Source organism: Panthera pardus, unplaced genomic scaffold (assembly GCF_024362965.1).
Source record: "Panthera pardus isolate Hobbes unplaced genomic scaffold, ASM2436296v1 HiC_scaffold_24, whole genome shotgun sequence".
In the NCBI taxonomy this organism is placed as follows: Eukaryota; Metazoa; Chordata; class Mammalia; order Carnivora; family Felidae; genus Panthera; species Panthera pardus.
In genome coordinates this window covers 33,222,486-33,249,667 of record NW_026526810.1, presented here as the reverse complement: position 1 = coordinate 33,249,667, position 27,182 = coordinate 33,222,486, and the positions used below count along the sequence as shown (strand labels likewise).

General features: G+C 40.0%; 1 protein-coding gene across 3 annotated transcripts in view; it reads left to right on the top strand.

Annotated features, from left to right (window-relative positions):
• Window positions 1-27,182, top strand: part of ZNF609 (zinc finger protein 609) — a 210,269-nt gene that overhangs the window by 21,370 nt on the left and 161,717 nt on the right. Inside the window, exon 2 of one of the 3 annotated variants that reach the window (XM_053888959.1) lies at window positions 5,465-5,759. The exons of 1 other annotated variant lie outside the window; for it this stretch is intronic. In XM_053888959.1, the coding sequence (XP_053744934.1) occupies window positions 5,592-5,759 (168 nt within the window). In that variant the 5' untranslated portion in view covers window positions 5,465-5,591. Of the gene's footprint in view, window positions 1-5,464; window positions 6,339-27,182 lie in introns of all 3 variants that reach the window. One more of the 3 variants, XM_053888958.1, reaches the window with a different exon arrangement.

The following is a 27,182-nucleotide window of genomic DNA, read 5'->3' as shown; positions in this document are numbered from 1 at the left end:
AGCTTTTGGAGGGAACTACCTAGTCAGGTCACCCTCACATTTAAATGTGTATGACCTCTGTGGTCCCAAGCAGATTATATATACTCATATACAACTGTCACTTAGGCCGAAGGCTATAAGAAGATTGATCTAAAACCCATAAGAAGAGGAGAGGACAGATAAATTTACATTGGAACATCATTGGACGATTTGCTACTTAAACCAGATTATCTGTGGGTAGTTGGCAGTTAAAGAGATGCTGTCTTCGTATAGTCCTCTAGGGTGGATACAGAGCTCTCTGTGGGTGGAAAGAGAAGTATTGTCCTTATTATGTTTGGACATCTTTAGGGTCACTTGCTGCTTATGTCCTCTGGGCAGGGACACAGACCTCACATGAAGACTCTTTTTCATTCTTAGCCATCTTGAAGAGAGGCCTTGTTCATTCCTGAGGTAGGAGAGTGGTGTGATCCGTGGCATGTGTATTTCAAAAGTAATTAACAGTGGCTCCTGGATGGCTCAGTCGGTTGAGCGTCCAGCTTCAGCTCAGGTCATGATCTCACTGTTCGTGGGTTTGAGCCCCACATCAGGCTTTGCACTGACAGCACAGAGCCTGCTTTAGATTCCCTGCCTTCCTCCCCTTGTCTCTCTCGCTGTCTCTCTGAAAAATAAATAAATAAAAAGTAATTAATGACCCAAAATATGTGATTACAAACCAGTCTGTGGGCTGGGAGTCTGAGAGAGGAATTGGATTCCAGAGAGGAAAGTGGGATTTGAATTTCTGTTGTTATAGGTACAGGATATGGGGAGTGATTGTCCTGGCCTATCTTGGTCCCTTAGCAATATTCGCACAGAGAGGAGTTGTTGGCGATCAGGTGCAGGAACAAAGAATAAATGGTACTGTCAAGTAATTCCAGAGTCTGGTGAACTGTGGTCCTAAATACGGAAGTGGAGTACAATTAGGCAGAAGGAGAAGAGAGAGAGGAAAATATGTGCAGAAGCTCTTGCAAGTTCAAAGTGTCTTGTGGTCTCTGTAAGGTATTGGTTCTCCTGATTCTTCACTTTAACTGCCATGGAAGCAAGAGGTCAGTGCTTTTCATTTCCAGCAAGCATGTTAGTTGCCCTGCCTCCTGGGGTTAAACATCTCTGCAGTGACCTGTCAGAGAATTGATTATTAGCAGTCTAAAGCCAGGATGCTGTAGGGAGCAGATGGGAAGTGGTTTGGCTGTTGCAGCCAGGCTGATTAAAGAATCCTTGGCAATTTTACAGTGTATCTTTGGAAAGGTACCACCAAAGTTACTGTGAAGCCTGCTGGGTTTGGAAAACTGGATTTTCTGAAAAGTCACCTGAGTAAAAGTAGTACTTATGAAAACTCAACACTCTCAAAAATAGGACAGTGGCTTTCCAAACAACATTAAAACTACTAAAATCAGTCCTTAGGATATGTTTTGTTTGCATCCTCTTTATTCAGAAATTCTGGGTAATTTTGTAGTAGGGAAAGCACTTTTTGATAGATATATTAATAGAACTGTAGATTTGAAAAAGGGTCTAGGCATGTCCAGACTACTTTCTACTACACATAGAGGAATTCTTTATGTAATTTCGTTGACAGAGGATTAAGCTTTTTCTGCTCAGTACTTTCAGAGATAAAGATATGGCTTCATTATGGCATTGTGGGCCAGTGTTGGAAATCTCAGGTTATTGAATTTCTTCCTCAGTTAAACATCTGTCATTCTGTAACTTCTACTCACTGGTCCTGTTTCTACTGTCAGCATCAGAGGATAAGTTTCTCTCTTCTGCATTGCAACCATCTTAAGTTTGAAGCTTACCAACTTGTCTCGCCCGTTTTCTCCTTTCCAGACTAAGGAATACCAATTTATAAGACCTTTGCTCTTACAAAAAATGGTTTCTTGGTCTTTCATTATACTCTTCTGGACACCCTTCTATTTAATGAATATCACTTAAGATATAGAACCTGGAAATGAGCACAGGCCACCAGATGTTCAAATTTTCATCTCCAGCTCTTTTTTGAGAAGAAGCACATTTAAAAAAAAAAATTGCAATATATCTTGCTTACTAGAAAAAACAAAACAGTTTGCCAGGACATATGGAATCGGGGCAAGAGGAATTTGAGGAAGTGTCTTCCCTTACTAGTGTTAAGGCTGAACTTTAGGTTCTGCGTTATTATAGGCATTGATTTTACCTCATATTTCTCAGGAATAATTTTTAGTATCTTTAATATCAAGTTTACTCTTCAGATTACAAAATTTAATTGGTATTTGTGTTTCCAAGAATTATTCACATTTATGCTACTGAACTGACTTTAGGGCTTTAGATAGTTTTTTTTTTTTTTTAACAAGATAGATATACATGTACATGTGTTCTTACATGACTGAAAATCTATTACATTTATACATGACAAACATCTTGACTCCATGTAAGACTTGACCAACAGCCTTTTTTCTTCAAAATTCTGTAGATTTTTTCATTCTTTTATAACGTTTAATATTGCAGAGCAGTCTGAATTTGGCCCAATTTTTGTCCTTTATAATTGGGAGAATTTGGCCAGAATGTGTGCAAGTTTGGCTTTTTAAATTGATTTTGCTGAGAAAGTAGTAAACCTTTTCAATCTGCATGCAGGATCTTTTTCAGCTCAAAACACTATTCATTTATTATGTCTTGATGGGTGGTTTTCCTCCCAGTTCTAATCTCCTCAGTTTTCTTTTCAGTGTTATTAAATGGTGTATCTCTCTCAATTTTTCTCATTTTCTTTTTGCTGCCTTTTCCTTTGTGTTCTAGAAAAATATCTCAGGTTTTCTTGTAGTTTACTGAATCATTTCCCATTTTCAGGTCTGTGCTTTTTTGATTTCTGTATGAATTTTAATAGGAAGTTCATTTTTTGTTTTTTGCATCTTTCTTTTTTTAAAAATGTCGTATCCTTTTGTCTAAGTTCATATCCTTTTATTTCTGCCTGTTTTCTTCTTTTTTTTTTTTTTAAACATTTATTTATTTTTGAGACAGAGAGAGACAGAGCATGAGCAGGGGAGGGTCAGAGGGAGAGGGAGACACAGAATCTGAAACAGGCTCCAGGCTCTGAGCTGTCAGCACAGAGCCTGACGCGGGGCTCGAACTCACAGACCATGAGATCCTGACCTGAGCCGAAGTCGGCCGCTTAACCGACTGAGCCACCCAGGTGCCCCACCTGTTTTCTTCTTAATGCTATGTCTTCCTTACTGACATACTTCATTTATCCTGCTCCATATGATAGCTCAGCCAGTATAGTAAAGTGAGAACTGTCAAGCTCTCTGAGCACTATCATTTTTATGTACTTTATATTCTTTTACCTAGAGTCTCTCTTTCATCACAGTCCTGTTTTCTAGAAGAAGGTTGTGTTTTGTGTTTTTTTTAAAGGAAAGTCTTCTGAAAGTTTTGTTTTTCCAGGGTTAAACAAACATGGGGTTGTTTTAATGGCTGAATTACAGACTGATGATAGTAGAGCTCTGGAGGAAAGTGGGTAAGCCATAAGTAAATGTGAATGTGTTATGCTCTAAGCCTAGCCACAATTGCAAAGATTGCAGAGGTAATAAATTATGATGCTGGAAAGAACTATGCTTTAATAATCCACTATAGTGCAGATTCAGTTGGCATTCCCTTTTCTAGAAATCCTTGCTGCCCCTCATAATAGAATTATTTTCAGTACCATGTTCCACTGCCTTATTCACTTATTCACTGTTGTATCCCCAGTACCTAGTTTAGAGACTAGCACAGAGAAGGTAATAAATACAAGTTTTTTGAATGAATGAACAAAGATGTGCTACATTAGTATTTACTGTAGGCCAAGATTTCTTAGATAGTATTGAGAATTCTAAACATTTTAACAAAAATTTCTTTAGAATTCTAGACGTTTTCAGAGGTACCATTTTTCTTACTCTTCAGGGATTATGTTTCCTTTACCTTGTGGGTGTCATGTTTTCATAGTTCCTACATCATGCCTTCCCCCACTCCACCTCCACTCCCACCCTCATTTTGCTCTTCCTGTTATGAAGTAAGATCTGTGTAGACTTGATGCCAGCAATGGTTGTTCCTGTTGGTACTAAACTCTCTCTCTACTTGGGTAAAGGATGTATTTTCTTCTCAGATCTACAGCTAAATGACAGATTAATGTGCATACCTTTCTCTTTTCAACCCGAGTTGCTAGGAGGCATTTACTTGGTATAGCTCTGCTTTCCTGGGATGACGTCTTCTCTTGTAACTGCACCCTGGTTCTTTGATACTGTCTTGAGAGAGTAGGTTAAAAAGTACAATTTGTCTTGTCCCTCTGTCATATCTGTAGCATTTACCTGTTGGAAATCCACATTGTAGGATTCATTGTGCCACCACTGGTTTGCTCTTTGTTATCTTAGGAGCTTTCTTCTGTAAATGGATGTAGAAAGCTATCCGTTGGATTTTGCTTTGCCTTCAAGAACAGAACTCTTACTCTTTGTCATAGTAATACCTGGATGGTATCTGTTGGCTTCTAGATTTTCTAGCTGGTACACTTTCCAGGTCTCATGAGTCAGGAGAGTGGAGAGTTATAAATTGACTTCTCTACCCTCCCCGCCTTTTTTTTTAGCCAATCCCTGTTTCATGTGGTAAGCCTTTGGTATTTATCAATACAGTGCCACCAGTCTTATATAAAAATGTGAAGAGTTATTTCACGTTCTGCTGTTAGGGGTTTTAGTAGTGTTGAGTCAGGGTAAAATTTTTTCGTGTGTGTCTTCATAGACATTTTAGTGAAAAGTGGGAAAGGCCACACTGAATTATGCTATTTGGAGTTCAGTAAGGCTTATTTAACTGAAATTAAGCGGGTTGATTGAGTCATCTCTCTGAGGATTGTCTCCTCTAGTTGCAATATTTGTCTTCTATCCTAATGTATTTTTCCTAGTTCTGCTTGCTTTTTTCTTTCACTCCTAATCATAATAAGACGTTTTCCCCCCAAAAGTCAAATGACAAGGAATCCATATTATGTTTAGTAAGGACAGGTCCTGTTAATAGAGGCTTATTCAGCCTTTGCAAGTCCATGTTCTGAGTCTCTGATAATTTAAGAAGAAGCAAAGACCAAGGGGGTGTGAGTAAAGTTGTGCTAGAGTTTGAATCTGTTATGTGCCAGGGCCTGTATTGATTGAGGGAGGATTGCCAGCTGGCAGTGGTGGTAGAAAGAAGTCTCTGGGGAATGGGAAACTAACTCTAGAGGTTTCCTAGTTAAGACTTAACACGGAATCTCTGGGCAATTGGAAATATTGTACTCTCCCCTAGGGAGATGGAGCGGGAATTAACTTTTCCCCTGGTCCAATGTGACTTGGTTAGAAATACAATTGAACCTGTTTGTCTTGTCCATTGTGATGTGATAGCCCCCTAGGAACAGTCTGTTTTGTGTGGGAGTTTATTTCAGGCTGTCTCCTTGCCTGTATTGTTTCCTTTAACAGCTCTTTAAATTTTCTTTTTCCAGCAATGATGTTGTCCACTGGGCATGTACTGACCAATGTGGCAGGTCTGAGAACATAGCTGAAGCTGAAAATAGGAAAGCTGGGGGCAAGGAAGAGCCTTGAATCTTGAGGTGGGACGTTGACTCTAAGATGTCCTTGAGCAGTGGAGCCTCCGGAGGGAAAGGAGTGGATGCAAACCCGGTTGAGACATACGACAGTGGGGATGAATGGGACATTGGAGTAGGGAATCTCATCATTGACCTGGACGCCGATCTGGAAAAGGACCAGCAGAAACTGGAAATGTCAGGCTCAAAGGAGGTGGGGATACCGGCTCCCAATGCTGTGGCCACACTGCCAGACAACATCAAGTTTGTGACCCCAGTGCCAGGTCCTCAAGGGAAGGAAGGCAAATCAAAATCCAAAAGGAATAAGAGTGGCAAAGACACTAGCAAGCCCACTCCAGGGACTTCCCTGTTCACTCCAAGTGAGGGGGCAGCTAGCAAGAAAGAGGTGCAGGGACGCTCAGGAGATGGTGCCAATGCAGGAAGCCTGGTTGCTGCTATTGCTCCCAAGGGCTCAGAGAAGGCGGCTAAGGCATCCCGCAGTGTAGCCGGCTCCAAAAAGGAGAAGGAGAACAGCTCATCTAAGAGCAAGAAGGAGAGAAGCGAAGGAGTGGGGACTTGTTCAGAAAAGGATCCTGGGGTCCTCCAGCCAGTTCCCTTGGGAGGACGGGGTGGTCAGTATGATGGAAGTGCAGGGGTGGATACAGGAGCTGTGGAGCCACTTGGGAGTATAGCTATTGAGCCTGGGGCAGCGCTCAATCCTTTGGGAGCTAAACCGGAGCCAGAGGAAGGGGAGAATGAGTGTCGCCCGCTAAAGAAAGTCAAGTCTGAAAAGGTAAGAGGTGGCCAGATCTGGCTGCCTACTGCCAGTCAGAACTGCCCTGGACTAACCACCAAATGCTTTGTGCACTCTGTGGGAGGCTCATTAGTTTGTGGGTAATGACCAATTACAAGGTCAGAGCAGCTGGTAATGATAATGTGGTTTTGTTCCAAATTAGGGGATTCTCTACAGATTCATTAACAGCGGGCCTGGGCATTTTGGAGAATATCTATTGCTGGGGGCAGCTACTTGGTATGACTTCTAAGTCAAGTGGAGAAACTCCCACCTTGTCCTAGTCCCATCACCCTCAGACACTTGTTGCTGGAGGCCAGCATCAGCCTGTATGTGGTTTTCTCATCTTGACTGGTATTTCATCTTTAGAATTATTGATGAACTTACTAAGCTGATGATAGGCTTTCAGTGGAGAGCTGTTCTTAATGGGATAGATGGTGCTGCTGGGTTTCTGGAAGAAAAAAAGTTAAATAAGTTTCATGGCATGATATCTACCAGGTGTTCTATTGGTGTCTACCAAAGAGCAAAGCGGAAGGTAAATAAGGGAGCAGCAAGTACTGACTGTACTAAGAGGTACTTAATCAGGCCTTATGAGTTGGTGTTGTGGCTATGCATGTTTGGCCTTGAAAGAGATTCTTTGGCCACTAAGAGTATGGTTCTTGGCCAAGAATCTTCCTCATCTACTGGTAATCAAAGTGTCCAGGTGGTTTAATAGCTGCCAAACAGTGTAATGATACCTTACCTTCTGCTTGAGTTGGAAGGACAGGTGCTTACAGCCCCAGGAGGGGCTTTCCTCCTCTGGGAAGATGATCTTAGTTCATGTCTCAGGAAATAGAGCTTGCGGGGCTGGAGCAAGTAGGTGTGAGTCTGGGGTCAGCTCAGGCTGCTTTAAACTTCAGCAGCTTACAATTTCCTGCAAAGCGGCTGGCTTGGTGATGAGCTCTTCACTGGCTCTTGATTTTTCTGCTTTGTGTTTGCTCACCCTGTGCTTTCAGCTGATCCCAGCAGATGCGGCATAAATTGGTTTCTCTGTAATTACATCAGCTGCAACAGGGAATACCTATTTCCATATGTAAGTGTTAATAAATAGAGGCTGGATGTGTATGTTTGTGTGGTGTTGTCCTCTCAGTGCCTGGATTCCAGTGGTAGCTTTTGCTTTCTTTGCCTTAGGTATTTTGGTCTTTGCCTCTGGCACATCTGTAGCTCTTAGCAACATCTGGGCTTCCCTAGTAACAAGGCTGTGAATTTTCTTCCACTAATAACACAATGGTTCATTCCATTTCACCAGAGGCAGCTGCCAGAGAAGCTGCCTGTTTTTAGGTGACAGATGCTATAGTCCACCTCAGAAGCGTCAAGTTCCAGCTGGCTACTGGCATGGCTCGTCCTGTGCGGGCTGTGATTTACCATTTTCTCTGGGGGGCAGATGGATAATACTGTTTTAAAGAGGCCTAGGAGCACCAGGAGTTCTTGCTTCTGTTCCAGGCCCATTAGACTGTTCCCTACATCTGGCTGCAGTAAACTCTTGCCATATATCCATGTTCATAATCATTGCTCTTCCTGTGCTGAAAAGTGGCCACTTCTGAGAATGGTCTTCATTTTCCTTTCGGTTTAGAACTTTTGAGTCATGTCACAATCATGTAGGCCCAGTAGTCCTCTACAGGTAAAAGGATTAATGATGCTGAGCTTCATGTTAGTTTTAAGTCTAAATGTCCATGGTAGTCTCCAACAGAGTAGCAAATGGAACTTATTTTCTCTTAGATGTCCAGAGACCGGTTGGGTGGCTGCCCTTCACATTATAATTGGGCTGAAAGATGCAATGTATTCAGCTAAGAAAACACCTTGGTGCCGGAGAGGTTTGCCCTTTAATAATATAACTGTGCTATATAAGGCTTGTCTCCCAAGGAGACTGAAAATGGGGCAATGGAATGAGAGAGAAAAGGGAGAGAGACTGTGGTTCGGTTTTTGGAAGAAAGATAAAATTGCTGGGAAGTACTTTTAGAAGCAGAAAGTTGCTGTGCAGTTTGATGTTACTGTAAGCCAAACCCTGGTTTCTCAATTCCTTTCCCTGTTCTTCAACCCTTCTGAACAGTTTGGTTCTGGGGGGTGCCTTTCCAAAGCCTTTTGATTGTTGAAATAATTATTTAAATAAATGTTTGGAAGTTGCTAGGAGATAAAAACACTGTGCAGAGAGAGAGTGTTTCTGGAATGGGAGGAGGGAAAGACTGAAGGGGAAAGAAGGCTAGGAGTCTTAAAGCAGAAAAGCTTTTGAGAAACAAGGACTCCAGGGTTTAGGGCATAATAGGGGCTCATTGTTTGATGATTACTCCTATAGCTTATAAGTTGAATCTGTGAAAACTTCTTTTAAGATTTTCTGTCTGAGATACGGGCTTGCCTGTGGCTTCATTGGTTTGGAATGTTCCTTCTATGTGGGGACAACCAACAGAACTAAAACAGCAAAACAGATGTTTTGACATAATCTAGGAATTATATATTCTGAACTGGGAACTATCATGAAGAAAGAAAACTCAAAATTTGGGAAGTGTCTTGACTGGTGTCAGAAGACAAATAGAGTTTGTGGTATAGGATAGAATTGTCACATGTCTCCCATTGGCTAATGAGGGAGCTTTGAGTATTCAAATTATCTGCCTCAAGACCTTCTTTCTCATCTAGGTAGGTATTTCAGGCTATGGCTGAGGGAATTACCTGTCAGCCAAGGATGTGGATTTCCCTTCATGGCATCCCACTTCAGCTCCACCACACCTTTCTCTGGCAGGGCTTTCTGTGATGTTTCCCAGAGTTCTAGGAGAGACCAGAAATGGATCTTAGCGACTGCTGCTGCCCTAAATTGTTATTGAATACTGCTGCTCCTACTTCCTGCCAGCTGAAGAGATGGGGGAGGGAATGTTGAGGAATAAACAAGAGCCTTTCAGCTCTTGCCTGTTCCCTTGCCTTTGGTTTGATTGATAGATTGTTAAGTTAGGGATGGAAGGGGAGGTAGGGAGGAGGAAGCGTGCCTGCCTGAATGTTCCAAGCTTAGAGCTTAGTGCTTGCATTGCCAGTCTGACAGGCAAGAAGAAAAGAATTTATAAACCACAGAAGGCAGTGATGTATCTGTGCTGAGTCTGTCCTGCAGTACAGACTCTTGTGAAAGAGTCTGGGCTTAAACCAGGAATTTAAGGTGAGACTCCTTATTTTTTTCAAATCATATGAAGTAACCAGTAGGCTCTAATGGCTAGGGGATCTATAGGTTTGCAACCAGAAGCTCCCCTGGGCTCTTTGGCTGCTGTTTTTGATCTTGCAAGGTAGGAACAGTCTGCACTGTGCTTTCCCCTTGTTTGGGGTCTCAGCTTCTGCTACTCTCAGAATGTTACATGTATTACCACTCTCCCCCCACTCTCATTAGTTTAGGATACAAAAAAACCCAAAAAAACCATTAAGTGTGTGCTCTTTGCTCTTTCCCCCTCTGATCATGCTTGCTATCGCATCCTGTGTTCTAAGAGCATCTTCCTTTGCCCTTGGTTTTGTTTTTCCTGCCCTAGTTTATGCCTTCCAGCTCAGTTCTCTCCTGTTGCAATCTCTCATTGCCCAACCAAGGTCAGGTCTCTTTTATTCCTTCTGATCCAAGGCTTTCTCTCTTAACGCCTTCCTCCTTCAACTAGCTGTTCAATCTCAGCTATTGATGGCATAGCAGTCAGCCTTTCCTCCTGAAGCCAAATGCCCTCCAGCATTTTTCTTCATGGAAAAAATTAAAAACAAGTTGATATTTATGTGGGACAGAGATGCAACAAAGCCTGAGCTTAATTTATTTTTTCTTCAGAAGCTCTGTTTTCCATCTGGGTGTTGTAATTCAAGGAGGGCCCACAGGGAAATTATCTTGTCCAGTCTCCTCATTTTATGGAAGAACCTAAGACCAGGGAGGTCATATGACATGCCTAGGCTCTCACAGGTAGTCAGTGACAAAGCCAGGCCTAGAGACCAGGTTTTTGGTGCCCAGGTTCTTATGGCATATTGTTACTCAGGGGTTTGTTAAAAGTTTTCAACTGTCAGGAGGGCTGCTCTGTTTGCCCACTCTAAAGACTACCTTAGAAACATTGGGTGTAAATTTCCAGATACTCTTGAAATTGTTTTCATTGTTTTTTCTACTGATTTTAACATTGTAGAGGCTCAGTAAACAAAGGATCCTTGAGTGTGAGTTTCTTTGGTATGATAATGTTTGCAGAGAACTATTTCAGCTGGTGTTGAACCTATCCTATTCTATATAAAGAGGGAAAGTTACTTTTAAGCTGCTACTTTGAGCTTGGTTGTGTGTGTGTGTGTGTGTGTGTGTGTTATGTTCTGGAATATTGCATTCAAATTTCCATTGTACTCATTGAGGCATTGCCAGCTCCCTCATTATTTGCAATTGTGAGAAAGAAAAAAAACCTGGTGCTTCTTGGACCTATCACTAATAGGGAGACCTTAAATGTATTGTAGATATTAACTGTTTTGAAAAGACATGATATACTGTTGGATACCATTATTCATTTGGTACATTAATCGAGTGCATTTTATTTTTATTTATTTAAAAGATTTTTAATTGAAGAATAGTTGACACTTTGAGTGCATTTTAGATTCCAGGTATTGTGCTTGGTGCTGGGTACATATAGTGAATAAACAGAAGATTCCTGCTCTTTGAACCTTACAGTTTACCATCTACAGTAGAGTTCTTAAATATATGGCCCATAAAACCATGTGTATCACATCACCTGAGTGTCAAAAATGCAGATTCGTGGACCCAACCCCAGTTCTGCTAAGTAAGTTTTAGGGTCTCTCCAGATAATTGTTACATACTTAAACATTTGAGAACCATTGTGAATTTTCTTTATAAGGGGGGTATTGGACACCACTTTTGACTTAAGACACCAGCCTTCTTTCTAAATTTAAATTTCACATAAACTCTGGAGCCAGACTACCTGGTGTGTATCCCAGCTCTGCCACTTATTAACTGAGTGTTCTTAATCAAGTTACTTAACTGTTCTACCTCCATTTTTTTCTTCTGCAAAATGAGGAAAACAATAGTTCATAGGGTTGTTGTGAGATTAAACTACTGAATTCATATAAAACACTTTGAACAGTGATTAGCATTCAGTAGGAAGCCCTGAAATAAATACTGAATTCGTAGGAAGCATTCCGTAAATGTTAGAAAAAGAAAAAAACAGGATTTAAGTTAAAATATGTCTCAGTATGCCCTAGGCAATAATGGGCTGAAATACAATAACATTCCACCTGTATAGGAAGCCCAGTATAAATAGATAAACATATTGGCTAAGATTTTGAGCACTGTGCTCAGAAGTTCCAAGCCTAGGTTGGGGAATTTTCATGCTGGTGATGTGTTCTAAAGCCCCTGGTGTTTATAGTAGGGGTTGGAGAAGGGGGGGGACCAAAAATTGGCTTCAAAAGATCTTGAAGTAGCCTGTTGAATTTCATTATTTCATATAAATTGAGTTCCTTTCTGGCCATATCCCTGATGTGGGATTGGGTTTTTTGGATAAATATTATTGTGGGTTTGCCAGCACGCACGATCTTGTGTATGCTGGAAGAGCACTAAATGCTTTTTGTTTCTACACAAGAGTGCATGGAAAATCTAAGTCCTAGTTCTTAATCTTCCTCCCCTAGTGTGAACTTGTATTTTTGCCATTTGGGTATAAGAGCTTTTACCAGCAGAGCTCATCCAGGGAGGCAGCAGGGCTTGGGCTTTCAGGCTGGAGGTGGCAGTAACATACGCAGCTGAGATCCTGCCACTGCTGGCTGTCTGAGCCCTCCTCTCTGTGGTTTTCACTCTTCAAGCCATGCTTGAGTAACCCGCCTCCAGAGCTGCTGACAGGGCCGTGTTCAGAGGCCTTGGAAATTACACTGTTCATTTCCTTATCATCCCCTGACCTGCAGTGCAGAGCCTTCTGGTGCAGGAACAAGGCAGAAAAAAATCCAGACGGCTCCCAGCCAGCATGTGTCAAGGGCTACAAAGAAGGAAATTGGACTTGCTCACTTCAAAACCGTGGGGTTAGGCTTTGATTTTTGGTTCCTGCCGAGAGTTATTTGTGTGTGTGCGCGCATGTTCTATCTCTGTGTATATGTATAGAATGAGGCTGTGCATGGCAAAGCTGTAGAAGAGGAGCATCTGAAAGTAGAGAGCAAAGGGAAGATTGCTTTTCTCTTCAGTTAATTTCCCAGTTGTGCCATTGGGATGGGCCTGGAAGGATTAACATCAGGAAGGTGCCAGGCCATATTAATGTTTTAAAATATATTTCTCTTGGTACAGTTTAGTCATGGTTGACAGCACCCACCCAAGTAAGAAGCTTCCCTGGCTGGCTGAGGAGACATTTTTAACAAATCCTATGCCTGAAGTCATTCATCCTAGATGACATTGACATAATCAATGTTGAAGCTCCCTAAGAAAGGATAGACTTTGGGTTAGTCTTGGGTAAGAGGAATAGCTCTTTTGAGATGGAGGATAGTATGACAAAAAAGAGAAGAAATTTATAGCATTTAGAGATTTTCTGTTTATAGGGCAAAATTCTATTACATTTTTAGAAGCTGTCCTCGATTTTTTAGTATTATAAAACAGTCCACCTCCTTTTTCTTTTGGCGTTTCTCTTGCCCTAGGATACCCAAAGGAAATACTTTTAGGCAGAAGAAGTAAAATGTGGATGGTAAGAGGCTCTTGAGCAGAATTTACAATCATTCTGTTCTTAATTTTCCTTTTTCTGGATATCTACTGCCTTAATGTCATTGGTGATATTAGAACCTTTGTGAAGTGGGGGGAAAAAAAGAAGTATTTCAGCTTTCAGACCTTGGAGGTTTTTTTAAATCCTAAGTGTCTCTCTTGTTAGAAGTACTCTGTAGAGAAGTGTTTTCACATGAGAAAGTGATAGCTTAGGTGAGAGGGGATTGCTTCCTTTTACTTTCTAAAGCAGTAGTCCCCTGTACCAGCAGCTGCAGAGCAGCCGGCAACTTGTTAGAAATGCAAATATCAGAGCCCATTCCAATCTCCCAAATCAAAAACCCTGGGGTTGAGGCCCAGCAATTTGTATTTCAACATTAGCTCTTTCTTTGACTATGATACTAAATTTGAGATCTGCTGTTGTAGAGCACCTTCCCCCTCTTAATAGTGAGGAGCAAATTGGAAGGAATACCTAAGGGTTTGGGACTTTGAGAGCAGTAGAGGTATTTAAAATATTTAACTTTTCCAAGCTTTTCTCCTCTGTAATATAGAAGTGAATAATAGTACTGATCTTATTGTGAAGATTAGGTCAGATAAAGCACAAAAGCAATCAGCACAGTGCCTAGCATAGAGTAACTACTCAATAAATGTTAACTATTGCTGATACTGCTACTAGGTATGAGGTGCAAGGTCATTGTGAAATTAAGATGCAAGGATATCTTTAGTGACTTCAAAGAATTAACTCCCTGGTGGTTTTAGAAAAGAATGAGTTGATGATCGCTTGTATTCTAACTCCTGATTTCTAGGAAGGCTTGAGGAGAGATTGATTAAGAGCATTTGGAGCCATTGAGGTTTGGAGTTACACTGTTTGATTAGTTTAGAAGCATTTGTTGAACTCCTTTTGGTACAGGGCTGATCTCAGGTTGTAGAACCATGGCTCTTAGCTGTTTCCCATTAAAATCAGAGTTGTGTTTTTGTTTTGTTTTGTTTTAATATATATTCAGGCCTTCTGAACCATTTTTTCAGGATTGAAATGAATGTAACATTGCTTTAGTTTAGAAAGTTTTTTTCCTTCTTTTAATCCATAAGAAGTGCAGATTTCAGCCTTTTGAAGGAATTAGAACTATAGGTAGTCTGAACAGGCAGGAGAAGAATAAGGATTAAGATACTTCTTTTTGTAGACTTGTCACTAGCTGCAGGAAGTAAAAAGGCAGTTCCTAGATTTTTGGTAGAGGTCAGTTTTTAACCTGAAATGTTGTCCATTGGGAGAGTATAATTTGACTGTGCCTGAAAAATACACTAATGGAGTATTTTTTTTTTAATTGTTTTTTTTCAACGTTTTTTAAATTTATTTTTGGGACAGAGAGAGACAGAGCATGAACGGGGGAGGGGCAGAGAGAGAGGGAGACACAGAATCGGAAACAGGCTCCAGGCTCTGAGGCATCAGCCCAGAGCCTGACTCGGGGCTCGAACTCACGGACCGCGAGATCGTGACCTGGCTGAAGTCGGACGCTTAACCGACTGCGCCACCCAGGCGCCCCAATGGAGTATTTTTAAATTTTAGACTATTGGATTTTAGCCATAGTAGCCAATACTAGATTGTGTTTAGATGAGCCAGACCTGGTCATTAAATTTTTTCTTGGTCTTTTTAGTTTAAGCTATAAATGATGTAACATTATTAGTTTCAGGTGTATGACATATTCAGTATTTGTATATGATGCAAAATGATCACCACAGTAAGTCTAGTTAAAGTTAACATCCATAACTACATATATTTACAAAATTTTTTCTTGCAATGAGAACTTTCAAGATATATGCTACTACTTTTACATATGCAATACAGTATTATTTTATTAATTTTTTTGTGTGTTTATTTTTGAGAGAGAGAGAGAGAGGGAGACACATAATCTAAAGCAGGCTCCAGGCTCTGAGCTATCAGCACAGAGCCAGATGCAGGGCTCAAAACCATGAATTGTGAGATCACGACCTGAACCGAAATCAGAGGCTTAACTGACTGAGCCACCCAGGCACCCCTGCAGTACAGTATTACTAGCTATGGTCACCATGCCATACATTAATTATATCTCCATAGCTTATTCATTTCAACTCCTTTTCACCCTCTCCTCACCCCTTACCTCAGGCACCCATCAGTCTATTCTCTGTATCTATGAGTTTGAGTGTTTATTTGTTTAGATTCCACATATAAGTGAAATCATACAGTATTTATCTTTTTTTTTTAACTTATTTATTTTGAGAGCCAGAGAGAGAGAGAGAGAATGAGCACACACAAGCAGGGGAGGAACAGAGAGAGAGGGGGAGAGAGAATCCCATGCTGGCTCTGCACTGTCACTGCAGAGCCCAACTTGGGACTCGATCCCACAAACCGTGAGTTCATGAGCTAAGCTGAGATCAAGAGTCAGACACTCAACTGACTGAGCCATCCAGGCACCCCTGTATTTTTCTGACTTATTTCACTTAGCATAGTGCTCTCAAGGTCCCTCCATGTAGCTGCAGATAGTAAGATTTCATTCTTTTTTATGAATGAAAGATACTCCATTTTATTTACATATACATATACCGCATTTTCTTTAATCATCCATTGATGGACATTAGGTTGTTTCCATGTCTTGGTGATTGTAAATAATGCTGCAGTGAACATGGGGATACATGTATCTTTTCAAATTAGTGATTTTGTTTTCTATAACACCAACACTTGTTATTTCTTGCCTTTTTTTAAATTTTTTTTTTAAGTTTATTTATTTTGAGAGAGGCTGAGAATGAGAGCAGGGGAGGGGCAGAGAGAAAGGAAGAGAAAGAATCCCAAGTAGGCTCTGCGCTAAGAGTGTCAACTGACCCAGGGCTCAAACTCATGAACTGCGAGATTATGACCTGAGCTGAAATCAAGAGTCAGTGCTCAACTGACTGAACCACACAGACGCCCCATGGTTTGGTTTGGTTTGGTTTTTTACAATTTTTGTTGTTGTTGTTTGTTTGTTTGAGAGAGGCAGAGAGAGAGGGAGGCAGAGGATCCAAAGCAGGCTCTGTGCAGACAGCAGAGAGCCTGATGCAAGTCTCAGACTCACAAACCGTGAGATCAGGACCTGAGCCGAAGTGAGATGCTTAACTGACTGAGCCACCCAGGAGCCCCTGCCTTTTTAATAATAGCTATTCTAACAGGTGTGAGGTCATGATTTAATATGGTTTTGATTTGCATTTCCCTGATGATTAGTGACATTGAAGATCTTTTCATGTACCTGTTGGCCATCTGTATGTTTTCTCTTGGCCTCTGTTTTTGTTTAGTAATGGGTTCTTTCCATTACAAGTTTTTTGTAAACTGGTACCTAACTCACTCAACTCAGAGTTGATATTTCCTGTTAGATATGTTTCTTCAGAAGTAAAGCACTTACCCCTGTATCTGAATCAAAGCTTAGTGAAAGGTACAGAGAGTAGAGTAGAAAGGAGGTGTATGTACTCATCATACACCAAGCAAAATAATACGAGGTTAGAGAAATTAACATTCAGGCTGAAGAGTCTTTTAGTGTGGAAGCTTCTCAACTGGAGGTGCATATCAGAGTCACTTTAGAGTGACTAAAAAAGTAAAAGTCCCCTGCTGAAGTAAAACCTTTAGGGCTGGGAACACCAAACATGTACTTTTTTTTTTTTTTAACTTTAACAGATGATTTTATCGTACCTCTTGTTAAAAGCCACTGTCATTGTAGAAGTTGACCCTGGTTTTTTGCCATTTCCAGATGGAGCTATGCACTACACTTTAGATATATGATTCTCAAGTGTTTTTCATCATGCTCAAGATTCTCCTCCAACTCTCCTTTTTCATTTCTCAGTCATTGTGTTAGGTTCAATCAGTTAGGAATACAGTTAGAATGACTCTAACTTCTTGTTACCCCCTTAATTAGGAGAACTAATTACTGAGTTTCTCATAGTTATAGATTTTAAGTGAGAACATCCGTATCATTGTTACTGATTCAATTTTAAATTATTCCAGAATTTTTAAGGCAAATTTGAGCAAAATTCTTAAGACTAGATTTGGCATTTGACTATTTGTGATATTTTTAAAAACATAAATTAGAAGGGAGCAGAAGACAGGTTTAGATAATCTAAACTTATTGCTAATATAAAAGCAGTTTATTTCCTTCATTCCTTCCTTCTTCCTCTCCCCCCTCCCTTTCCTTCCTTTGAGAAAGAGCATAAGCTGGGGAGGGGCAAAGGGAGAGAGACAATCTGAAGCAGGCTCCAAGCCCATCTTGTAGCCCAACTCAAGGCTTGATAGCAACCCGTGAGATCATGACCAGAGCCGAAATTAAGAGTCAGATGCTTGCCAACTAAGTGCTCCAGTTTATTTTCTAATCTGTTTCTGAATGTATTTCTGTGCTTATTAATTAGACGATAGGTGTCCCTAATTTTCTGGAAATTCATGGTACCCCAAAATAATGCAGCTATCCAATTAAGACCTTATTCCTGAGCATGTTTCTGGACACACTGATTTTAAACATGTTGTTTTTAGAAGACCAAGCATCACCTCACATAAATAGAAGTCTCCTCTAAGTTATTTCCTTTTTTTTTTTTTTCTTTATACTGCATACTACTTATTTGAAATCAAGAAGAGAATTAAATGTTTTTGTGTATAAGGTATTTCCCTGCTGGGATTTTAAGTCTCTGAGGAAGAATAATTAGAGTGCTACAGTTGATTTCAGAGATGAACACATATTTGAATATGCTGCAAATTCAGTTCAGAACATTATGGAATGCCATATTTTGGCCAGAATTATAATTATGTGACCTTAAATTCTCATACAATAAAATTTAAAATGTGGTTTTGAGTACTAGCACATGTATTACCTATGCTTTCTGAATTTACATTAATCTCTACTTTAGATGGATCCTTTTAGGTCTTGGAGTATTTCAAATACATATACCACTGAATAGGAAGAGAAAAAATGGCAAATGTGGGGAAGAAGTCATCATACGATGTGACTACACATTTATATACAGCATATTAGACTAGATCTTAAATCCGTCAGTATGCAGATTCCTAAACATCTGGTAGAGTGTCTGTTTGAGATAAAATATGCCATAAGGCATTTTTCATTTTGCTTATACATATGTGCTTCGATTGAGAATGTGGAGACTTGAAATCAAACAAGCTGATTGCTTATAACAATTTCAGAAAGAGGTTGAGAAAATTTTTAATTTTTGTTTATGTCTGATATCTGTCCTATCCTTTCCCATCTCTTACAAGGATCAGGTTCTAAAGTCTGGGTATGAAGTACTTGGTCAGAAAATACTCGTAAAATCACTTAGTATGACACCATGTTGGGAGATTGACATACTGGTTTCATAAATTCAACACAGTTTTTTTTCCATCATTGAAACAAACCATTATTTTTTTGTTGAGGTCTCATGTAAAACCTGGCTTGTGTTTACGGACTGTATTGATGAAGTGTATTTGTAACTAGAGTTACCCTAATCCTGGCTAAGTACTTACACTATGAGAAGCACATGGGATTGGAAACCAGATAAGTGAACGGCTGTTCAAGTCTACCATCTCTGGCTCGCTCCAGAGTGTATACTCAATGACTGGAATAACCAAGAGGCCTATACCATTGAAATTGTTCTTTCTTTTCTTTTAATTGCCAGCCACATAAAGTTTTTTGATTACCACATTTGTGGTAAATGTATATATCCAGTTATCTATTTAGTGTACCAAATTATTTTATGGCAGAGGAAATCTTGGGGTCTAGATTTCTCTATGTAGTGGAGATTCATAGGTCCTTGGATTGAATCCAGCTTAATACAATGATTATTCTCTTGTAGCATTTACTTTTCAAGTCTAACTTTAATGTTCTTCATACCCACAAATTCTTTCTTTTTAAGTTCCCTTGATCAGTGAAGAAATAGTCCATTTCTATATGGTAGTCTCAAGTCTTAGCCTTGAATTAAACAAGAATTATTTTATAGGCAAACTGAAGAACAAAGCTATTCTCTTCTTACCGACATAAATATCCCTGAGCCTAGTCTCTCTTAAGCTTAGTGTCTTTGGTGACGTCTTTGCGGTACGCTACCTTCTGTCCTTTTCTGACTTTGAGCTAGAATCTAAACCATGCTTTTTAAAACAGCATGTTGTTTTAATTATTTTTTGTTATTTCTGAGAATCCTGTCTTAACGAAGTGGGATTATATTTAGTTAGGCAGATTTAGAGAGGTCTTTTCTTCCTCCTCCCCCGTTGAAAATAAGTAACAAGGAAAACATAACCATTTGGGGGGGTACCTGGCTGGCTCAATCTGTGGAGCATGGGACTCTTGATCTTGGAGTTGTGGGTTCAAGCCCCCACAGTAGGTGTAGAGATTACTTAAAAATAAAATCCTTTAAAAAAAAAAAAAAAAGGACCATTTTTTATGTTCTACATGGGCATCCATCATGGTCTGGGCACAGCATTGGTTGTATCAAGAAAACTATTATACTATTGACAATGAGGTTTTACCCATACTTTGAAATTGCTATTAAGCTACTGCTTATCTACTGCTTAGAGATGGCACTGCTTAGAGATGTGGTATACCTTATTTGAAGGCTTGATGCCCATGCTATGCTTTTAGCTGTACACTAGTGGCAGCTCTTGGACAGAACATAGTTTATAAAATGCCCAAGAGGACAGGTTAAACAGAAGTTTTCATGTTAAAGAGCTAAATAAAAATGATTCTGGGTGTAGGCCAATACATCGCTGAGAAAGAAGAGAAGTACCGTTTGCCTCTACCTAGGAAGCAGTTTGGGCAGGGCAAAGCTCCCAGAAATGGACATTCTAAACTTACTGACTTGGGAAGTTCTGGGTTTTGCCCCTTAGCCTTTGTGAAATGGAGCTTCTTTTCAGAACGGGTAATAGATGTGGAACAGACTTAAAGTCTTAAAATAATGCCACTTCCCTACCCTCTAAACACTCCCTTAGAACTAAACAGGTAAGTGTCCTCAGATGTCACACAGAGGCAAAGATTAAGTGTTACTTAGGACCCAAGTTAGGTAGAGCTGTCCCTAGCATCTGCTATCTGCTAGATAGTGACATGAAGTGGCATTGAGAGCAAAGTCTGGGAAGATGGAAAACAATACAATGACATTTTCATATTTGTCCAAAATGTTCAGGTTTTTCATTTGTTTTTATTCCCTAGTCACATTTCATCCACTATTTCATATCTAATAACCCAAGTCAGGAGAAAAGGGCCAGCAAATCCACTTTAATCCTTCCCATTCCCTTGCCCCCATAAAGCTTTGATACTGGTGAAAGCTTGTCGAAAAAAACTGGTGACAGCGTGAGAGGTATGTTTGGAAGTTAGTGGCAGTGAAGAGATAGTGGGGTTGGGCTTTGTGATGTGGGGAATGAGTGCTTGAAAGTAAACTTTGGTGGTTTGTTTTTATTTTTAACAACAACAAACAAATATTTGTACTTTCCTTACCAAGCATTTACTTGCTCTTAGTAAGACAATGGCAAATGACTGGTTTATCTTTAGAAATGGTTATGACTAGGGATTTGAGATTAGGATAGATTTGAGATTAGGGTAGATTAGGAGTTGATAGGAAGTGATGGTGTCTTTGGCCTACATACCTCCCAAGAAACAAAAACACAGTACTTAAAAAAAAAAAAAAATGTTTGTTTAGTTTTGAGAGAGAGAGGCAGAGAATTCCAAGCAGTCTCCTCACTGCCAGTGCAGAGCCCGATGCAGGGCTCGAACTCCCAAACTGTGAGATCGTGACCTGAGCCAAAACCAAGAGTCAGACGCTTAACTTGACTGAGCCATCCACCGGGTGCCCTCCAAAAACAGTACTTTTAAAGGAAACTTAGATTTTAGTGTGGTGCTCACTTAGTAAAAATTATCTTTTTAAAAAAAAAAAAAAGATTTTATTTTTAAGTAATCTCGACACCTGCCATGAGATTTGAATTTATAACCCCAAGATCAAGGGTCACATATTCTATTGACTGAGCCAGCCAGGCATCCCTAAAAATGATCTTTTCTTAAATATGCTTTTATTGATCTTATCTTAGGGATGGTTCCTTCCCACATTTCTCCTGCTTGTGTGTTCTGTATCTTTCAAAACCATTTCCACGGGGCGCCTGAGTGGCGCAGTCGGTTAAGCGTCCGACTTCAGCCAGGTCATGATCTCGCGGTCCGTGAGTTCGAGCCCCGCGTCAGGCTCTGGGCTGATGGCTCGGAGCCTGGAGCCTGTTTCCGATTCTGTGTCTCCCTCTCTCTCTGACCCTCCCCCGTTCATGCTCTGTCTCTCTCTGTCCCAAAAATAAATTAAAAAAACGTTGAAAAAAAAAATTAAAAAAAAAACAAAACCATTTCCAAAGTTCAGAGAACCTGGCTGGCTCAGTCAGAGAAGTGTGTGACTCCTGATCTCGGGGTTGTGAGTTGAAGCCCCATGTTGGGTGTAGAGAATACTTAAAAAAAATTTTTTTTTTCCAAAGTTGATTTTGCATTCTACTGAACAGTAAGTCCAATGGGGCATACAGTCTAGTAGGAGAGATAGAATGGAAGCAAATAATCACATGCATATCAGGGTAGGTGCAGAGAAAATATCCATGAAAATACCGTGCAGGGTAAATGCATAGTATATGATTATCTAGTAGTTGTAGGCCAGCAACAAATGTGTGTACCGTTTTCTTTTCTCTTCCTTGGAACCTCTCTTGCATTTCTAGGCAGGTGAGTTTTTTCATCTGTGATCACTGAGGCTCTGTCTTACCTCCTTATGGCATCATGTAATAGCAGCTTTTCTACTAAGTAAAGGAGTTTTGCATTTCAAAGTCCTTTCTAGAGAGGAAACACAAGAGAGTTTCTGCATATTTGAGTAAATATCTGAAGGATGAATAGTAGCTAATTTGGAGGAGAGAGTTAAATGATGAACAACTAAGTAGAAAAGTTCCTTAAGGTCTGGAGGTCATGAGAAAGAATTGGAAATATAAAGATTTAGGAGTTATTAATATGAACCAGTATATTGTAACTGATGCCATACAACTGGATGAGCTTACCCGGGGAGAACATGTCTGTTGAATGAGATGAAAAGAAGAGGGCCCAGGATAGGTCCTTGAGGAACACTGAGAAGGTACTAACTTAAATGGCATGTTAAGAAGTGCTTCCCTGTGAAATGAAGAGCATGCAAAACTACAACGGGAACACATGTCTACAAAAACATTTAAAAATCCCCTGAAAGGTAGTCTAGAACTTGCTTGGTTCTATAGTCAGATTTGGTTTACTGGCTTGAGTCATGCTTTAAGGGAAAGTTCCTTTCTTGTGCTACTTGTAAACAGTGAAGGTAATCTTTGTTTTTCTTACTTTAACCACTTCCCATATTTTTTCTGCTTTTTGCTGTCTCTTCCAAATCAGTCTCAACTTCCATAAATTTTACATAATTATAAAGCATAGACTTTGTAATTAGATTTGTATTTGCATCTCAGCACTTAATAGATGTGGAATCTTGCAAAATTACCTCTGAATGTCACTTTTCTTAAATTTTATATGGATTAAAAGTATACTGTAAATGCATAGTATATGATTATCTAGTAGTTGTAGGCCAGCAACAAATGTGTGTACCGTTTTCTTTTCTCTTCCTTGGAACCTCTCTTGCATTTCTAGGCAGGTGAGTTTTTTCATCTGTGATCACTGAGGCTCTGTCTTACCTCCTTATGGCATCATGTAATAGCAGCTTTTCTACTAAGTAAAGGAGTTTTGCATTTCAAAGTCCTTTCTAGAGAGGAAACACAAGAGAGTTTCTGCATTGTTGTAATCTACAGATTTTAGTAAGAGCACCGTTGGCATTTGGGACTAGGTAATTTGTTGTGGGGGGCAGTCTTGTGTATAGTAGGATGTTTAGCGGCATCCTTGCCTTTACACACTTGATGCCAGTAGCATTTTCCCTAAATCGAGGCAACCAGAAATGTCTACAGACGTTGTCCTATGTCCTCTAGAGAGCAAAAATCTCCATTTGAGAACCATTTGCTAAAACGCTGTTTCCTGTTGCGTTACTTACACAGCAGTGTATGTTCATGAAAATGGAGGGAGTTGCATATATAAAATATAGTTTTCTGTTGTGAATGTTATGTTTCCACAAAACAAAGTGTTTTCACCAAAGGCAATAGAGAACCAGGCTGTAACCCATAATGATATCTATCTAGATTTTCACTCCTCTCCCTCAGTCTCTAAAAGGTGAGGAGAAAGGATACATGGTAGGATGGAAAGGCATCAAAAAATAGTCTGAAAATCTGGCATCCAGATATCTCTATTCAGCTCCTAGCCAATAGGGTGTGGAATTATATCTAGGAAAATCTCTTTTACAAGATTTTCAGAAATAAGTTCTGGACACAGGACAGAGTTGAAATATCAGCAAAACAGGTATTTTCCCTCCCACCCACTCTGCTATTCTGTGACAGCAAAGGAAGAGGATTGCTTTATTTTTGTCACTTCAACTCTTATGACCCCTTTCTTGATGGTCACTGAAGTTATTTCTCAAAGTGTTTGCTTTTACCTTTAATATAAAGTCTTTCAGGGGTTCCTGGGTGGCTAAGTCATTAAGCCTCTGGCTTCGGCTCGGGTCATGCATGATCTCACGGTTTGTGAGTTTGAGTCCCACATTGGGTGAGCTTGAGGCCGGCTTTGGGTGAGCATGAGCCCCACTTCAGGTAAACATGAGCTTTGCTTTGGGTGAACCCCTCTTCTCCCTGTCTCCCTCCCTCTCCCCTTCTTGTCTCCCCTCCCCCTCCCTCTCCTCTGTCTCCCTCTCTCTGTCTCTCTCTCTCTCTCTGTCTCCTGCTCACTTGTACCCCTCCTCAAAAAAATATATAAAATCTTTCAGTTTTTATCTTCTTTGTATGGAAGGGTAGAATGTCCTTCTGTATTAGGTGACATTGCTCCCTGAGAATATAGTCTCCAGAGAAGTCTTTGGATAGGACCCAAGCTGAAAGCAATAGGTTAAGTAACACACCTCATTGTCTTGTGAGGAGTCCAAGAAAAGATACTGTTTTGAAGTTTGAAAGATCCTGTAAAGAGAGGGCAGGCCTTGGGCCAGACAGCCTTTGAGGTGGTAAAAACCAACTGAGCTCATAAACAAGAACTGGCATGTGCCAACAGAGTCACTCATCCTGGCTCCAAAGTTGGCTGAGGAGAGAAAAGTGTGGAAGGCTCTGTAAGTGGAAGGATTGTTCTTGGCTTTGGCCGTAGGTTGACTGGAAATAGAGCAGGGAGGGAGCTTGGACCTGGTCTTTGAGGTCTGGGCATTGCCCTGAGAGGAAGAGTTTTTTCCCCCTTCCTTTTCTTGTTTTGTTTTATTTTTTTCCCTCCTTCTTTCTTAGTATTAACATTTCAAGGTACAGGAAATAGTTGGATATTGAGTGTTTTACAACTCTTCTAGAACAGGCTATTAGTATTCTGGTCTGCTAAAACGAAAGCCAGAAGGGATTTCACTAGGTAGAATCAGGGCTCATAACTTTTATGAAGGTGCCCTAAACAAGGAACCCTCAGTTTATTTGGAAGTGTTTTAAGTTTTACTAAAATCCAATCATTGCCAGCATGGTTTTTTAAAGAAGATAGACAGCCATGGTGGCTAAACCAAGGAGATCAGTAAGATCTGAAGTTGGCAGCCGAGTGAAACAGCTGAGAACAAAAGAGAGAGCATTGGTATGGGAAAGAGGTACAACTATGCCTCTGGACCCCTGTCCCCTCATTATTCTTTACTGACCCTGGCAACTGCCAAAGCTTGCTCAATAGGGTTGTGGGCTGGGGATTGTTTCTTAATCCCTGTACGAGAGTACCAAGATTCAGCTGCGTTATCTATGCTCTGAGCCTCTGGCACTTGGCTAAGGCACTTGCTGAGGCATCTGGTGACTATAGACAAAAGCGTATTTTGTCAGAGAAAAGATTGGGGCAAAGTACAAGCATTGTTATCTCTGATGCCCTCAGGGTAAACTGTCTACTTGGCAAGTGAGACTGTCTTGACCTTGTGAATTATAGCAACGTTTCCACTTGGTTTTATGTTTCTTTGAGATTATTTTCTATCAGTGAAGTTTGAGCATTTAGGTGTTAAATGCTACTCTTGAAAAAAAACTATTAATCTTTTAAAAGTTTTAAATATCATAAAAGTAATAAGTGTTTTATTAAGAATGTGGAAAATGCAGAAAGTTAAAAGGAAGAACAGAAAAATCATATTTAGTTCTATCATTTTCTTAGCAGAATAATTTCTTTAATGTTGTGAATCTGGCTAGATTATTGGTTCAGGATTGGCTTGGACATCATCTATACTTCATGAATCTCAACTCTGTTCCCTTAAGCTTATTTAATTTTCCCACTAGGGAACTGACCTGGTCTGGCCTTGCTTGGCTAGGTTTTATTACATTTGATGAAATCTCACCCTGGAGTATGAAACTCTGTCATCCATATTTAAATTTTTTATAACTTGTCTCAAGCCAAATTTTTATCTTTGTCTATGATTGTCTTTTTTTTTTTTTTTTTTAAGTTTTGTTTATTTATTTAGAGATAAAGAGGAGAGAGCAGGGGAGAGAGAGAGAGAGAGAATCCGAAGTAAGCTCCACACTGTCATTGCAGAACCCAACTTGGGGCTCCATCTCACGACCGTGAGATCACAACCTGAACTGGTATCAGGAGTCAGAAGATTAACCAACTGAGCCACCCAGGCGTCCCTGTGGTTGTCTTTAATGAATGAATATATAGAGGGAAAGGTTTTGTTATTTTTAAAGGCTAAATGTTAACCCACTTTCTCCTTTTGGGAAAAAGGTATCTGTGGTGTCAGTTAACATAATAATTTGCTTTCATTGATGAACTTGGTCAAGAAAGTCTCATGAGATTTTTTTATTGTATAAATAGAAAAGGGCTATCTTTGGTGGAATTTTGAGACAAACCAAGCTACGGGGATTCTTTTACCCTAGAGTAACATTTTAGTTAAGGCAACTACATGGAAACAAATCCACTTCTTTTTCTGTATAATTTTTCCATCTGGATTTGTTATATTGTCTAGGCTGGAGCTTCTGCTTATTAGATATTTAGATTTTTAGCTCTTAGAGGTTTGTGGTAAAGAAAGTGGAAATCCTAGCCTAATAAGGAAATGTATTTTGGACATATTTATTATTCCTCCTTAATGTTGAAATGAGATGGGACTATAAGAGACTGATGTTTAAAAGTACTCTTTGGCATTTGCAACATCAGGTGTAGCCATTCCCAAAGGGGACGTTCATTAATATACCCTTATAATAGGAACAGGACAGAAATGAGGAGAGATGCTAGCTGGGTATATTGTAATTTATATTCTCTGAACGTACGCATTCTATACTGATGGGTTGTTGTTCTAGATTTTCTTTTCATTTAACATGGATTCTCCATATAAAAGGGAGAGGGAGTTTCCAATCAAAACAGTTACTCTAGCATCTCTGAGACTAACTTTTGGAACTATCATCAGCACTTTGATTTGAAGAAATCAATCATGATTGACTATCTAATGGTAAGCTTTGCCAACAGCCTGACTTAAGACTTTAAGGAAATCTAGGAAAACTTGAAATAACTTGTGAATAACTTAATCCATGTGAATAACTTAAATAGAAGGTTGAGAAATGATGTCTGGTGGCCTAACCTGTGGACAGAATTTTTGCTTTTTGCATGTTTATCAGATGGCTTTGATATTGCCAAAAAATAGAAAATAATCTTTTTCCATAAAATTGGAAAAAATTTTTGGGATGAGTGTGCTATACAGGTAACTTATCATCATTATTCAATTCCACAATTCTTTAATCACTTCTAAAAGAAGGCTTTGTACCTCTCAGCAGTCTGTCTGTGTGTCTGTCTGTCTGTCTCTCTCCCTCCCTCCCTCCCTCCCTCTCTCCACCTCCCTCCCTCCCTCCCTCCCTGTCTCCTCCCTCTCCCTCTCCCTCTGTCTGTCTCTCTCTCTGTCACACACACACACACACACACACACACACACACAATTCTCCTTTTCCCTCAGCCCCTGCCAATCACTAATCTACTTTACATCTCTATAGCTTTGCCAGTTCTGGATATTCCATATAAATGGAATCGTAAAATATGTGACGTTTTTATGTCTGGCTCTTTTCACTTAGCATAATGTTTTCAAGGTTCATCCAC